Genomic DNA, 16,581 nt, shown 5'->3' with positions numbered 1-16,581 from the left:
TATAAACATTCTACATACCTCTTTGCTGACACTGAGATTCTGTGCCTTTTCTCTCATTTGGAATCAGAGTCTATTTTCTATCTGTCTACATAGCCTCTGACAATTTTTGAAATCTTTCTTTTAATAGCTCATATTATTAAAGCCACAGGTACATTTTATCTTTCAAGTAAAAATATGTATTACAGTAATACTGAATAACCCTTTTCAAACAGCACGTACCCTGCACATCTGCCCTCATTCCCTGCAGTTTCTGTCCCCTCCCCCGCCCCCGCCTCCATCCCCTGCCCCACAGGAGAATTGCTTGCTGAGCAAGAGCAAGGTCTTCTGCCATTCTCCAGCATCTTCAGACTGAGGACCTTCTGCAGTGCAAGGGGAAATACTCTGAGCTAGAGTAAGCACAGCTTGCGGCTCGTTATGGTAGGTAGGCCTTGTTAAGAGCCCTCCCTCCACACCACTCACACAAAATAACCTGGAAAAAGAGCAGTGAAATATTTCTTAGTGCTTTCCCTAGTGAAGATCCGGCATCTCTCGGACTCTTCTACGCCCGGAACCCTGAGTAGACACAGGGTATTGAAAAGGGAAGGGTCTGTGGATCGTATTAGGTAGAAAGCTGGAAGAGATGTCACACTCCCCACTTTAGTGATCTGGTCTAAATGACCTGAGCCCTCTAATCTTTTCCTTCTTTCCTTTGGACACGTGGTCAGTCAAACCAATGGGGGCATAGTTGTAGGTCTTCCATATTTTACAGTCTGAGATTGAGAGAAGATAACAGAGAAGAAACGTCTGGCTTGACAAGGTCTATGAGGCAGCCTGAAAAAGAACAAAGTAAAAATTTTAAAAAGGAGAATATACAGAAAGAACCTTATTTATTTGTCAGCAGAAATGTTACTACGTTTGCTATCTGTCATGTAATCGTACTTGTTGATATGGGCCCACATAACATATTTTATTGCTGTTCCTGTTAGCCTAAGTAAGTGACCACCATATTGTATAGGTAGTTACTGACCTCTGTCATTCACTCACCCCTGTCCTGTTTTCTCTTTTGCTGGTGTTCCGTCACAATTCCAAAGCAGTGATCCTCCCTCTCTGGTGAGGGCAAATGTTAGCTGATGAGAGTTAATAGCAGTTGATTCCCTAGGAGCGGCTCACTGCATTCTAAAGTTAATGGCCCCATTTCCCCAAAGCCCAAATGTCTAGTATCTGACTTATACAAATGGCCCATGTTCCAAGAGTTCTGAGAACCATTCTAATCCTCTTCCTTTCTGAAATTAGCAATAACTTTATTCATAACTGGTGATTCTGAAAAACTTGACACAGAGTGACAGGAAAGATCACATTTCTTTCTCTGTTGGAGAGAGGAAAAAGCACACTGCACTGGATAAATTACCTGTAGATTTTGAAGAAAATCAGTAGGATTTTCATAGGAGGGGATAACTGCATGCTAAATTTTAGGTTATCAAATGCCATGGAAATGTTAATGTAAATTTTATTGCATGATTTTTTGTTCTGTGTCATTTCTTTTTGTTCATCTTTAGATTTGTGAATTTGTTTTCAGCAGTAAAGAATAAGGAAGTGATTAAGCATGCACCCCAGAGAGAAGTTGTGGGTGTTTTTTTTGCCTGTCCCCCATCTACTTAGCTTTTTTTCACTCTACCTTAAATATGATTTTTTAAGATAAAATTTAATTGTAGACAATTCTTCCACTTTAAAAATGCTTGCAAAATGTTGGACCAATGAAAGCAAAGGTCCAAATCCAAGTAAAATCTGAACCATGAATGAGTTATTGGTAGCTTTCATCAAGTGGGATCCTTCATTCTAGATGGAGAGGGGAGGTTAATAGCACCAAGCAAATGCTCTCTCCATATCCCTGGAAGTTCTTTCTTTCTCACTTACCTGACTTAGTGTAGTTGTGCGCTAACTGTCACTGCATCGCAGTGATGTCAGAGAGGGCTTGTGTGAAGTGATCCAGGTCAGAGTCTGCATATCAGGTCTTCAGTTCTGCCAACTGGACTGTAGAATGGTAGTCCACTTATCGGGGCCTTTATTTGTTTGTTTATTTAATTGTTTTTGAACAAAGCCTTCTTTTTGCTTGTGAAATATGTAGTTCTAAGATGTTTCATTAAAAGCTAGACCCTGGTGTCATTTAAAACAGCTCAGTCATCCCTGGAATCTGTGTTCAGTTTTGTTTGCGGTGGTGTATCAATTAGGATTTCATATATATCAAGGTGACATTGGGGTACCTGTCTGGCTCAGTTGGTAGAGCATGCAACTCTTGATCCTGGGGTCATGAGTTCAAGCCCCATGTTGGGGTAAAGTTTACTTGAATTTTTTTTAAAGGTGATATCAGAGTGATCATATATATATAATCTCAAGAGATTTATTGCAAAGAATTGGCCTATGCTTTTGTTGGAGCTGGCTAGGAAACAGAAATATAGAGCTCTGAAATCCATAGGTGAAATTTCTTTGTGTCAGGGACATCTCAATTCTCCTTTTAAGGCTTTCCATGGACTAATTATGTTGGATAATCTCCTTTACTTGAAGTCAACTGCTTAAAGGCTTTAGTCACATCTACAAAATACCTCCACAGTGTCTCCTCAATTAGTGTTTGATTGACTAATTGAGGCTTATAGTTTGGCCAAGTTGATACATAAAACTGACCGTTGTAGATGGTGGGCAGAAGTATTTGTATGTGGGTGGTGGTTGGAGGGAAGAGTTTGGGAGTGTAAAATAAAGTAACTGGGTAATAGGGTTATACCATGTCAAAGTGGGATATGGACTAAAAAGTGCAAAAATTTTTCTGTTAAAATAAATATGGTGTGTGTGACATAATTATGACCTATAATTCCTAAGAAGCTAGGATACATTTCTCTGACAACAGGCAATTACATTTCTGTACGTGTTTAAGGTGACACGATCCTCTTTAACTTACAGGATGGGAAGATTGCTTTATGTAATGGTGAATCCCCTTTCTTTTTCCTCTGCCTCATGACTTGTACCCCAGCTTTGCTTTTCTCATTCTTCCCTTGCTTGTCTGTCAAGGAAAATGGTTTGTTACATTAATATAGTTCTTATGTTTTTCAGTTATGAATAGCTTTTCAAGGCTTAATGTAGCTTTTGAAAATTCCCTTATTACTGATCTAGGTATTATCACCGTAGGAGTTAAAGTCATGAGACAATTTTATGGGGGTAATTTCTTGGCAAAGTTAGATTTTGTGCTGAAATCCTGCTGGGTGCTGCACACGTTGATGGATGACCCACTGTTTAATAGGACATTTTAGTGTTCATGTATATGAGGAATGGATGTGCTAATTAGAGCCTTAGAAGAAAATTCTGCTTTATGTTGTAGGGTTTTGCATATGGAATATCCCTTGTTCTATCACTTTCTGTGGACTTTTTAAAGTGTGTTTGCCAAATAACCGAGTGTGTGAATGTACAAATGTTATTGTGTCCTATGAAAGTGTTTCCAAGGGGCCCAAACTGAATTATTAAGAATAACAAGGCAGTTAGGGGAACTTCTCAGTGGATTGCCATGGTTTTGCAAAATCCCAAATCAGGAGTCTGAAGTTGTGCTCTGAGTACTAAGTGTGCCTAAATATGTTTTTGTGTAGTCTGCATAGGGTGATAATAGGGTGATAATATATATTTTAAGTCTGCATGTTTACTGCAGGTGGGTCATAAACTGCCTGGTAAGCCACTGTCGCCACTACTCCGTATTGCCACACACCTGGCTGCTTCAAGCATTTGTTAACCTGCTTACCCTTGAAAGTTATTGGAGAGTTGTGTGAAACCCACTGGTAGATAGACTAGAAAGCATAGGTATGTGGCTTAGTACCTCCAAGGAGCTTATGTTCTCGCTGAGGCTTTAAGACCAACAGTGGAAGCAGTTGCGACCATACAGTGTGAATAAGAGCTGAGTTCATGATCTACGCTCTGCCATCCCACTCACTCATCCTGTCTCTATCTCTAATTTTCTTTTATCTTGGGATGGTGACTTCTGGAGGAGACTAGAGACCAAAGAGAGAATACATCCTTGCCTACCTGCTGGTTGTGGGAGGAAAGTCAGGGTGAAATCTATTGCTTAGGAAGACCCTGCCAGTTTTTCTTCACTGTCTAAGGGTAACCTAGACCTTAAAGGAGAGGAAGGAGATGCATAGGTGAGGGAGTGCTGGCAGAGAAGGAGAGTAACACTAAGGTCAGAGAAAAACAGTCCAAGAAGTCAGGGAAGATTCAGAAGTTGTTGGGCTTTGGATGGACAAGAAGGAAAGAGTAGGAGAGGGGGTTTGTGGACCATAGTGAACAGAAATACACAGCTAGTGTGTTCATGAGCCCATGAGACCACAGGGGACAGCAAGGTAGGAGGCAGTAGAAAATGTGGTTTCCTGGGTTGGATGAGGTCAGTTTGGGCCACACAAGCGAGCAAGGCTAATATTTATGGAAAACCTGGTGACTGCTAGGAGGCTATTATTTCATGTGTCCACAATGCTTCTCTAATGGCTTTTATCATCATTTTATAGATAAGGAAACAAAGGTTTGGACAGTTCAAATATTGTGTAAATTCTTAATGCAGAGCTAGGATTTAGACCCAAATCATCTGAATCCAAGTCCAGTGTTCCTTCCATGGAACAAGTAGAGAATTTTTACTTGAGAGAACCACCGAAGCCTTCCAAGGAAAGGGTAAGATGATGAAAGTGGAAGAGAGAAAGAAGAATGGTAGAGTCAGGATACAATATGATCTCCATAGTAGATTGTGGCTCTTGCTTTCTAGATCTATTCCCAAAGTCTTGTGGCCATTAGTTCCAACAAAATGCTAATGTGTTCATTTTATCCTTTTAACATTAGCATGCATCCTTCATATTCATATTGTTAGAAGGTATTAAACCTTCTTATGGCCCATGTAATGATGGTATAATAATGGTCTTTTTGGTTATATAGATCAAGTTTATCCATCACGTGGATGCAACTGTGTTTCTGCAGGTGTTATTTGATGGGTTTTGCTTTTGAGTTCTTGATTTGTGTTGTTGCTACTGCCCAATTTCTGCAGGTAAAAAGGTGTAAAGTAATAGTACATTTGAAATAGTTTCCTTATTACGAATTTAGATTTGGATGGAGCCAGCCAGCTGAATTATTCTGAGAATCTGTCCTACGGTGAAGATGACCCCATTTCTGCCCATTCACAGTCCCCATGTGAGGTGGGGAACACCAAGCACCATGGTGCATCTCCCCAAGAGACCAGTGTGCCTCGTAGCCTCAGTCGCCAGTCTACAGAAGGCAGCTTGGAATTGGAGACAGCCTTTAATAACCGGGGATTTGAAGATTCCTATGCTACTGACAGCTCCTCCATGTGGAGTCCAGAGGCAAGTTATTTGTTTTCCATTCTTTTCTTGCTTGAGTGTTGTGTGTTTTCTGGTGAGTTCTTGCTTTCCTCTTGCTCTCCATGCCTCAAGAAAAAAATTTCTCCAAAAAAGGAAGCATTGCCTTGAAAAACAAAGACCTTAAGAGCCTTTATTTGAAATAAAAAATTTTTTTCAGATGACCAAGTCACTGCCCCTGTGTGTACCAATACAAGGGGGTACACAATAAAAGATTCATAAATAAATTTCTATCAAAATGAGGGAAAAAAGAGTGGTGGTGGAATGGACCCAGCAACAATTACACTTCTTGTTTATATAAAAGAGTTTTTAGTTCTTCAGAGAAGACTGGTTTATTTCCTTCATGGTTTCAACTAAACGGAGTCTATTTTTATTTGCCCCGAATCTTGAGTTACGATTACTTGAATAAAAGAATTATTTGAAAATTAAACTAAAATACAATGGCGCTCCAAATGAAATGATGCAAGATATTATGAGGATCTTGCCGTATATTTGTTGGATTTGAATTGAATTCAAGATCTAGGAGGTGGCTTTAGTTTGTGATGACCCTCTGGCCATTGACCTTGTTTTTTGGAATAAATCTTTGATAAAGGATGATCCTTCTAAATGTATTTCTTGTTTAAAACTTACCCTAGAATATGCCTAACCACCCAGAGGTATGATTGGAGGTGATTATTGTAGACACTACCATTTATTGAACAATTACTATGTGCCAGGCACCGTGATAAAGATTTGCAAACATTACATTATCTAACAGGCATTTTTGGTTATTCTTTATTGGCTAGATCTCTTTTATTATGATTCTGTGACGTTAGGAGATGTTAAGTAATAATGTCTCATGCCTACTTTGAAATTAATTTTGATGAAATATGTAATATAATTATATAAAATATTAATATGATTTGTGGGGCAAGAGGAAGGAGAAGAGTGAGTGGATTTTGTTAGCATCAGTCTGACTGGGAAAATAAGCCAGCGGAATCTCCCATTAGGACCTAGACTGTCGTACATACCAAATGCTCCTCAAGGAGAAGAAAAAATAATCACAGAAAATCGTGTTCCAAAACCTTGCCGCTGCTGCACTGGGATGTGTAGAGAGAGCATAAGGAGGTGCGCACATGGCGGTGGGTGTGTGCCTGTGTGTTGGTGTTACCGCTGAGGACAAGAAACAGTAACGCGGATACGTGGTTTGTGGCTCCTTGAGAGCAGCTCTGCATATAGAGACACCCAAAGCTATTAACCTTGTAAGTTTCTTTTTTTGTAAATTCTGCTTCCCAGTTGGTTTCCTGCTAAGAAGTCCTATCAGATCCCACACAATAACATTTAACATTTAAAAATATTCTTTTCGGCTTTCTCACCACAAAAAAAAAACAAAACAAAACTGTTTACCTGCCTCTTGATACTCTGTCCCCTTGATAACTGTTCCCTGAGGCTTGGGATTGCTTTCTTCAGGTAGCCTCCCATCCGCCTGACTCATGGAGCTTTCATAGAAGACTTGGTGTTGAGAGCACTAAATGTTCCCAGACTCCAAAAATACCCAGACATCTCTGTGTGCTCCATTCAACCTCCTATCTATTTTGAGACAAAAACTGTAATTTGGTGCTCCTACGGTAGAACGTCGGCTGCAGCTCGGAGGCAGTCCCTGTAACTGCCTGCTTTGCAGCCTTCGCTTGCCTTTTAAGAATTGATTTATTTGCCTGTTAGCTGTATTAAGAACCCTGTCTTCCCCTGTGTATCTGGCATCGGGAACATATTGCAGGTCTGTTTACTTGGGGCCACACAGATGACATCAACACTATCTTACTGAAACACAAAGGCTTTCAATCTGATAGAAAATCTTTAAACCTCCGAGGGTTTTGACAGCATGGCACAGTATTCCCATCTTAAAGAAAAATCTGGATATTAGAACTAAAAGAATCATTCATTTTGCCTCGGAAGGAAACCAGCCATGCAGTGTGACTACCTGTTAGGCTGATGGATTTTTGAACGCTGCTCTTCTCTGCTGGAAAAGGCCATCGACTTTCTCCTGCAGACCCAAGGCTTCGCAGGGAAGACAATGGGAGGGTGGCTGGTGATTTTGAGCACACAGGGAGGCAGGTGTCCCACTTTTCATCTCTGTTTTCTACTGATTAACTGGTTGGCCTTGAGAAGTTAATTAAAATCTGCCAAATGGGGATAAAAACGCAGAGATTTTTACCTTGCAGGAAGGTCAGATGGATTAGTGGTGTTAACAGTACCCGCATGAGGAGAGCCTGGTGATGGGCAACGTGTGTGGAAATAATTAATTGCTATAAAAATACCAGCCTTCCCAAATCTTTGTTTCAGATCAATCCAGGAAGGGGCCACAAAGCCCAGCTTCCCTGTGCTTCAGCTTGGACCGGCCCTGTCCAGAGCCTGGCTACGGCCTACAGCTCTGTCTTAGGCAGGGTTCTGAGGAGACTCGTCTCAGACACCTCCAAAGGACTTCCCGCAGATCGGCAGGTGGAGTGAGCATTTGTCTGAATAGATAGCCTGATGGATAAGTGGAGAGAGACTCAGTGACCCAGATATTTTTACCTCGCATTGAAGTTGCTGACAAAACTGGGAACGGTTAACTATCATTAAGAGCAGGGACTTAAAAGGATGTGAAATTCAAAGTAGTATGTATTTCCATCTTTCATCTTACTCCCGCCTCACCCCACACACTTACTACAAAGATAAATAGCTATGGTGAGAGGCTTGGGGAGAAGAAGGGAGACATCATGGTTCAACATAAGGTTTGGGATTTTGAGCATTAATACTGGTAAATCCTGCATTGTCCTGGCAGGGCATATGATGTTGGGGGCAGGGAGTGAATTTCTCAATCTTAAGTTTCCTCCCCCATAAAATGAAGATATTAAAATTCCTACCTCATCAGGTTGATGTGAATTTTTTTTTTTAAAGATTTTATTTATTCGACAGAGATAGAGACAGCCAGCGAGAGAGGGAACACAAGCAGGGGGAGTGGGAGAGGAAGAAGCAGGCTCATAGCAGAGGAGCCTGATGTGGGGCTCGATCCCATAACGCCGGGATCATGCCCTGAGCCGAAGGCAGACGCTTAACCGCTGTGCCACCCAGGCGCCCCTGATGTGAATATTTTAAAAGATAATATTTCTTAGCTGGATTTCCCAAAAAGCAGAGTCTACTTTGTCAGGATATACAATCCCTGGGAACAAGAGTAAGGGACAAGGGGGCAGTGAGGCAGGGAGGAAGGGAGAGCCGTATGAGAATGTGTAATCAAGTTGGCCACCACAAAGTGTGACTCATGGCTTGATCTTGTGGGCCCATGCTGTAAGAAGCTGTATTAACTGATCTTAGGATACTTGTCCAAGGGGAGACAAGCTTACTGCATGAGGCATGAACCTCACACACACGCTGGACTTTATATACATGAATGCCAGCCAGGATTCTATAACTTTCCACTCCTTAACATCAACAGAGAGGCCTGTGGTGGGAGTTGAGAGTCGCATTGCATGGGCAGGAGGTGAGATCTCCTTGGGCTGTGTCAGGCCGAAGCTACTTAGAGCCCGACAGGCTACACCTGTAGGGGGAGACACAACAAAAGGTGAGGCCAAGAAGGTCTAAGTGCATAACAGTGGGCTTTTGCAGTCTGTAAAGGGGTTAGTATGGTACCTGGCACAAGGGAGGGCTTAGTGGATGTTGGCTATCATTACTTCTGATCCAGCAAGCAATATAGAGATGATCAAGAGTAGGCTAAAATAGATGGGCCTTTTAACAGAAGACTGTGACTTGATTTCTGAGTTAGCCTAACTCCTTGGAGACTTGCTTCTAATATTATATCTACACTAGTCAGTTGTACTCAGAAGTCTCTATAGCAACCACTTTTATCACTTGAAACTAAGTACCTCTGAATAGAAACACTCTCACATGAATGCATGCTGAGGAAAGAATATAAGGAGCTTCCCTTATTTTGCAAGAAGCCTAAATTTTCTCGGTAGACTAATGTGAATTTTAAAAGAGAAGGCATTTATTCCATGTCTCCCGTGTGTCAAGTCCTTTCATTTTCACAACAACCCTCTAAGTAGTTTTCATCCCCGTCTTACTGTTGAAGAAAACCGAGAATGGAAAGGATTAGATAACTCATCCAATGCCGTAGGGGGAGGAAGTGGTAGACCTGGGGTCCCCGAGGACGTCTCACTCCAGAGAACCGTGCACTTTCACCTCAGCTCTGCAGGGGATGTCTTGTTGATGAATGTGCATTTTTGAGGTGCTTTATTATATATTTTAAAGGAGTCTTTAAATTAGCAAAGCCTAGTGTTCAATTACATCAATGAGAATGGATTCCAATGTATAATAAGAATCAGGTCAAAGTTTAGTTATGAGTAAGTATCATGCCTTCATAGAAAAAAATCAAATTATGTTGACATTCTTTATAGTTGGTTGGCGAGTACTTCATTATAGTAATGCAGGTCAGCTCCGCTTTCGCAGTGAGGTCATTAGATCTGACTGGCTATGGGTGAATTGTTGTCTAAGGGTGCTATTTTATAATGAAGGGCCCATGTTTGAAAATAGGTAGCATCGGTCCATTGATGGGGATAGATATTGATGGAGTCTAGTCTGAGCCAGGTATTTTTCCATATCTCATAAAACCTCACCACAGCACTCCCAACGCTCCCTTTGCAGCTAGAGCACAGAGAGGATGGCCTGTTTGGCCAGACCAAAAAGCTAACGCATGGTAGAGTTATGATTTCCACCCAGGGGTTCTGTCTCCGCATCAGTGTTGCTGTTTGCTAAGCGGCTGCTGCAGGTGCCCCCCTAAACCTTTAGGACTCAAAGTGTGGTTTGAGGCCAGCTCTGACAGAGAAATGCAGAGTCTCAGGCCCCACCCTAGTCCTCTGGAATCAGAGACTATGAGTGACTCCAGTCCACGTGAACGCTCGAGAAGCTCTACCCTAAGCCTTTTCTTCCACGTAGCTTGGAAATCTACTGAAGGATCATATGTCTGTGAGCCCCAGGATTCTCATCTGCAGGAAGCCCTGACCCTTGGAGCGCAGGCCCAGACTCACCCATTTCTCCCAGGAACTCCAGAAAGTTGTGTTTCTTGGCAGTTGCAGAGTTGACTAATTTTAGACTTAGTATCTCAGTTTCAATGATAGTGGTCAGTTGTGCTTTTTGAGAGTCAGTGTATATGAAAACACTGCAAATTATAAAAGCTTTCTTCATTCATTCCAAAAACATTCATGAAGCCTCACCATATGCCAGACACTGTACCCCTAAAGAATTCACAGTCCAAGGGAGACGCAGACCAGTAAACAGACCCTTCTAACATATAAGGATATGTGCTAGTCGTCAAAAAGCACAGGGATCCGAAGGAGCGCAGAGGGGCACCATCTCACCAAAGGGTAGTTGGGCATTATTGTTTCCATTCCTAATCTCTTCCTCTGTCCGCAACAGGAACTGGATGGGGCCAATTTTCAGGTGCCAACTGAGGTCTCGGAGCCCATCTCGAAATGTGGTGACCTGGATGTCATCTTTGAATATAGAGCTTCCAGCCAGAAGCTCACAGTGACCATTGTGAGAGCACAGGGCCTCCCAGATAAGGACCGAAGTGGTGTCAACTCCTGGCAAGTTCACGTAGTGCTGCTGCCCAGTAAGAAACAGAGGGGCAGGACAAGCATACAGAGAAGCCCCCAGCCTGTCTTCAAGGAGAAGGTCACCTTCACCAAGCTGGAGCCCAGGGATGTGGCGGCCTGCGCTATCCGCTTCCGTCTGTATGCTGCCCGCAAGATGACCCGTGAGAGAATGATGGGAGAGAAGCTGTTCCATCTCAGCCACCTGCACCCAGAAGGGGAAATGAAAGTGACTCTGGTTCTGGAGCCAAGAAGTAATATCAGTGTGAGTATGTTAAATGGTGCTGCTAATGATGCGGGTATGTTCAAGGATCTGGAATCGTCAGCCCTTGATTTAGTACATTCAGCCTGTGAATTCAAACACCTTAATTTAATTTTCCATTTGGCTCTCCTCATCCTTACAAGCCATGATTTGCACTTCATGGTACAATGGTTTTTTTCTTCATGCCCATCTTCCCTATAAGCCGATGAATGTATTCCCTGTCCTTTTCTGGAAATGACATCAAGTGTGGGGGGAGGGCTTAGCCTGCTGATTAACTGACCTGTGATCTGACCATCTCCCTCTCCCCACCCTTCCTGTGCACTCTGATGAACCTCAGAGATGGGATTTTCAAGGGCAGCTCTTTAGCGTGTGTGTCTGAGCGGGCTACAACAGCAGCCCTGATCTCCAGCCACTCCTAAGACTTTCCGTGTACGCGACCGGGCTCCTTCCGTGTACCTTCTCCCCTGCGTCCCCTGCTGGGGTTTTGAGGAAGGACAGCACAGTTTTTATGTCTCCGAGATGGACAACCCACTGTTGCTGGGGGTTAAATGTCATCTAGTACGAGGGCCTCCATATGAAAAGATCAGGTAGCTATCCTGGGCTTTTGGGCCAATCAGTCATCCATTCAAAAACATTTATTTTTTTGTGTGCCTGTCATGTCAGATACTGTACAGGCAGATGGGATGTAGGAAAGCACAAAAAGGGTGATCCTCTGCCTTCCAGAGCTTACAGCCTGGTGGAGAAGGGGCAGCAAGAGCAAACCCGGGTTTGCAAGGGGGGAGAGAGAGGTAGAGGCTGCTGTTGGGTTAGAAGGTCAGTGACTGTGTCTTTGAAGTGGTAGTAAAACACAGAACTCCACGAATCAAGGGATGAAGACTGTGGTGTGCAGATGAGCAAGGATTCCAGGGGGAGGGAATGGCACATGCAGGCATCAAGAAGTAGGAAGGAGCTTGTCCTGTCTAGGGGGAGGAAAGGAGCCAGAAAGCCTGGAGTGTAGTTATGGGAGATCCAGCCATTTAAATCTTAACTAGATATCTCAAAATTAATATCTCCAGACTTGTCTTTCTGAATCTATTCTACCTGCAGCCTTCCCAACTTGGCTAAAGGCAGTTCTATCCTTTTAGTTGTTCAGGTCAACCTGAAATCCTATTTGCTCTATCTTCCAACTATAACCAGAACCTAACTCTGCTGGATTACTGAAATGGACTCTTAGTAGTCTTCCTGCTTTTGCCTTTGCCCCTTACAGACTACTCCCAACCTAGAAACCCAAATGAACCTTTTAGGGGCACCTGGTTGGCTTAGTCCATTAAGCATACGACTCTTGATTTTGGCTCATGTCATGATCTCAGGGTCCTGGGATGGAGCCCCACATCGGGCTGTGAGCTCAGTGTGGAATCTGCATAGGATTCTCTCTCCCCTCTGCCCCTCCCCCCACTTGTGCTCTCTACCTCTCTCTAAAACAAATAAATAAAATCTAAAAACAAAACAAAACAAAAACATAGGCCAGATCATGTCCCATTTCTGCCTAAATCCCTCTTTTTTCTTAAGCTCAGAGTAAAGTATACCTGAAATCATGGAAAATCGAAGCCAGAGGCGGTCAGAAGGCATCTTGCATTTTAAGGTATAGGAATAGGTATGATCACACCCCTGTTTCTCTGTGACAGGCCCTGTCCTGGGGGCACAGAGTTGAATGGGGAAGATGAGCCAGTGTGAAAGAACTTTGAAGGTAAACATTCTTCATCAGTTATCTGTTGATCATGATTATATGCCAGGCATTGGGCTATGCACTAGACTGAGTGATTTATAAGGATTCAAATGTGATGGGAGAGGCAAGCTCTGTTGTGAGAGGTGCCTTGGTAGATGCTTCTGTAGAAGCACAGGGGAGGAGGGTTCCTTACCCCAGACTGAGCAAATATGTCACTACTGGACTGTCATCATCTAGACAGCAGGGCCTATCTGATACCTGTCAAAACCAGCTCTCCCTATAGTTTACATATTGTGTTCTTAAAAGCCCAGGGCTCTACCATGGCGTGGCAAACAGGATTTTTTTTCTACAGATGTGAAGAATATTTAATTACTTTTAGTATGTTTATTTTGTGGGTTTTTAAAAAAGATTTTATTTATTTTTCAGAGAGAGCGAGAGGGAGCGAGCACAAGCAGGGGGAGCAGCAGGCAGAGGGAGAAGCAGGCTCCCCACTGAGCGGGGAGCCCGATACGGAGCTCAATCCCAGGACCCTGGGATCATGACCTGAGCCGAAGGCAGGCGCTCAACCAACTGAGCCATCCAGGTGTCCCTTTGTGGGGTTTTGGATAAGAAGTTTTAGGAAATGATTTCAGATGTTGAGAAGAAAGTTTGAGCTAAGTCTGATGCACTTGTTTCTGGTGAAGGAGGTGGTGGTTCTGGGAGGCTTGCTATCTTGCCCCCAGAGGGCCAGTGCCCACTATGCTTCTTGAGTGAGAGTTAACATCCTGACTTACTTTGCTCTCCTCCTCCCAATGTGTCTGGTGTAGAAAGGTGGGAACTTTGGAGAAGCAAGTGTGTGGATAAACAGGACAGAAAGCGTCGTCTCTCTCCTAGGCTCACCTGGTGCGTGCAAAGTCTCTGAGATCCACAGTCCATGCATGGACTTTTCTGCCCCTAGGAAGCAGAACTAGGGGCCAAATGTTCTATGTGGTGGTAGATGGTAGCGGTCATTTCTTCTCTAGTGAAGACAAAGTGCCTCCTGTATTGCTACATTCATCCAGAAGCTGCAGAGAACAGAAACAAAACTCATGCCTAGAGTGGGTGGGTTCCATAGAAACATTCAAGCGCAAATTACACAGGAGGGAATTCTGCTCTATATTAAATGTATTCTTAGTTCTTCGTGTGTCTGAGAGGGTTTGATTTACACCAGCAATAATATCTTTGTCCATTTCGTCTTTAGAGAGGAAATGTTGAATGGAGACAGCTCTCGAAGCAAATATGTCAGCAAAAATGCAGGGCATCTCATCCACGACTGCACGCTGCAGGCCCATTATCATTCACACCAAGCGTGCCCTTAGTCGTCTTTGGCAGCAGTTGACATTGGGCCACCATTTCACCGAACATAATATCGGCTTTCTGTAAGAGAGTAGTGCAGCGTAGACCAATGGATTCTTTGTTGTTCCTCCCCTCCAGAGTGGAGAGTCTCCGCTCAGCCCATCTGCAGTTTCTCACAGTGATAGCGCTTCATCCACGCAGTCGCTGTCGCATGGAGGGGCGCCAGAGCTGCTGGTGGGGCTGTCCTACAATGCCACAACGGGGCGATTATCTGTGGAAATGATCAAAGGCAGCCATTTCCGAAACCTCGCTGTTAATAGAGCGCCTGGTAAGTGCATGTCTGTACCCCCAGCTCTGGGCCTTCCAGGGGCAAGTGGAAGACTGTGTTTGCTTTTTGGTCTTAACGCTTTAACTTTTACAAAGAAATGATCTCGGTATGACTTAGATGTGTGTTTGACAAAGTGATACCTCTGAATATTTAAAATGCCTTTCTATCTAAGTAGATTGCAGTCTTCTTCGATATCTGGATATATCTTGATGCAAAATAGGCTGGCCTCTACAGGTATATGGTTAAAGGGAAAAGAATGATGTCTCTTCAGCAACATAATGTGTATGGGCAATTAAAATCTGCTAACAGGTTCCAGGCCTGCAAACACCTTTCAAGAGGCGGAGCACAGCCTTTGGAGCGAGGCAGATCCAGGGTCAAAGTCCAGCTCTACCCACTTACCCATTAGCTTTGCTCTGATCCACTACAATTTAACTCTCTATTAATCTCAGTAGAATCATCTGGAACAAAGGGATATTAATACTTTCCTTATGGATTTTTGTGGGGGGTAAATAAAATGATTTATATAAAGCATTTAGCCTAATGCCTAACACACAGCATATGAGAAATGTTAGTGGTTATGCTGCTGACAGCGGAGGAGGTGAAAGAGGAGGGTCTGGGGCAATAGAAGCCTGACTTACCAGCAGACCTACCACTTTGGAGATCACCACTGGGAAGAGGGGCTCAAGACACCCCTGGAGCTGCAGTCCCAGTTCAGAAAGCCAGAATAAAAATGCTGCTGCTGGAAACAGCCACACCTGCCTATCAGGAGCCAAGAAGTTAGAGACTGAGCTTGGAATAATGCTGCTAAAAATTAGCTTGGCTTTAATGATTGTCTGCAAAAATAGCTCAAAAGGGTACAGGAAGGTGGTTTCTGCCTCACTTCTGCCTTCTGGATCTCATGCAAGTACATACAACCAGAGGAACCTAATTTGAATCTGGAATTCTAGCTGCAAGAGAGTCTAAAAAATGTTGTTGAATTTCCAGCTTTTCAAGTCCAGAAGGTAAACTAGAAAGGGTAGCGTGGAGGGCAAGTAAGCCTGTCCACCCCAGGGACCAGAGTCTTACTGAAAGAAGGGTGAAGTTGATAACAACGTGGTAGGCTAAAGGTGTCAATGGGCTCTGGCTGCACATGTCAGCATCAGGCGAGGAGCCAGCCAAACTGGTAGAAAAGTGTCAGCTTCTATAGCCAAATCCAGGCTCTCACTCTGCTCAGTCTTTATCTGTGCTGCAACCCAAAAAGTCTCTGTTCAGTCACATCTTGTTGGTCAGTCTGTATTAACACCATCAGAGCAAGGTAGTAAGGAAAACCCAGCACTCAGGGTAACAAGAGAGCAGGTACGTAAGTCATCTTCTGTGTTGATGCTCATGGCCACGCGAGAGCTATTTAACGTGCATCATGGGTGCTGATTAGTAATCACACAGCTAGTCCCTTTGCTAGCTATGGCTTTGTTTTTTAAAATCGCTCTGGATTTATTAAAGATCTGGATTTATTGCTCTTCCTTTAGAGCCTTTGCCAGTTTCCCCCTATCCTCCTGAAATTTGGTGAGAGCTGGATAACTATTTGGGAAGAACATGGTGGAGCTGCAGAGAATGATGGGGAGGTGAATCACGCAGTCCTGACCCACTCCAATCCCTGCTGGGAAGCTTTAATCTGTACGCTAGGTGGTAATATGGTGGTTAAGAAAATACCGGCTGGAGGCTAACAAACTAAGGTGTGAATTCAGGCTTGCCACTTACTAGCTGGGCATTATTAAACGTTCCTGAATCTCAGTTTCTTCATCTGTAAAATGGAATTGTAATCATATATACTTTCTAGGTAGAAATACTAACATAGAAAGCTATGATGTTGAGGATGGTACTAATGTATCATTTTACATTTCTATATAAGAGAAAACATGCCAAAGAGGAAATTCTTGTAACAAATATTTAACACTGAATAGGGGGAAAAAAAGGCAAGTCCTAATTTAGAAATTGATTTTATTCCAGACTTTTAAGTC

At 43.2% G+C, this 16,581-nt stretch overlaps 1 protein-coding gene across 8 annotated transcripts in view; it reads left to right on the top strand.

Moving 5' to 3' along the window:
* The window catches only part of SYT16 (synaptotagmin 16), a 245,696-nt gene that overhangs the window by 204,065 nt on the left and 25,050 nt on the right, over nt 1-16,581 (top strand). For all 8 annotated transcript variants that reach the window (XR_007190212.2, XM_048219942.2, XM_048219941.2 and 5 more), the window contains 3 exons: nt 5,098-5,354; nt 10,800-11,240; nt 14,395-14,584. Coding sequence is in view for 7 of the 8 variants with exons in the window: in XM_048219942.2 (XP_048075899.1) it covers nt 5,098-5,354; nt 10,800-11,240; nt 14,395-14,584 (888 nt within the window). In the remaining variant the exon portion in view is untranslated. The remainder of the gene's footprint in view (nt 1-5,097; nt 5,355-10,799; nt 11,241-14,394; nt 14,585-16,581) is intronic.

This window comes from Ursus arctos, unplaced genomic scaffold (genome assembly GCF_023065955.2).
Source record: "Ursus arctos isolate Adak ecotype North America unplaced genomic scaffold, UrsArc2.0 scaffold_25, whole genome shotgun sequence".
Lineage (NCBI taxonomy): Eukaryota > Metazoa > Chordata > Mammalia > Carnivora > Ursidae > Ursus > Ursus arctos.
Note: the sequence above shows the minus strand (reverse complement) of the source record. Positions and strands in the feature narration are given on the sequence as shown.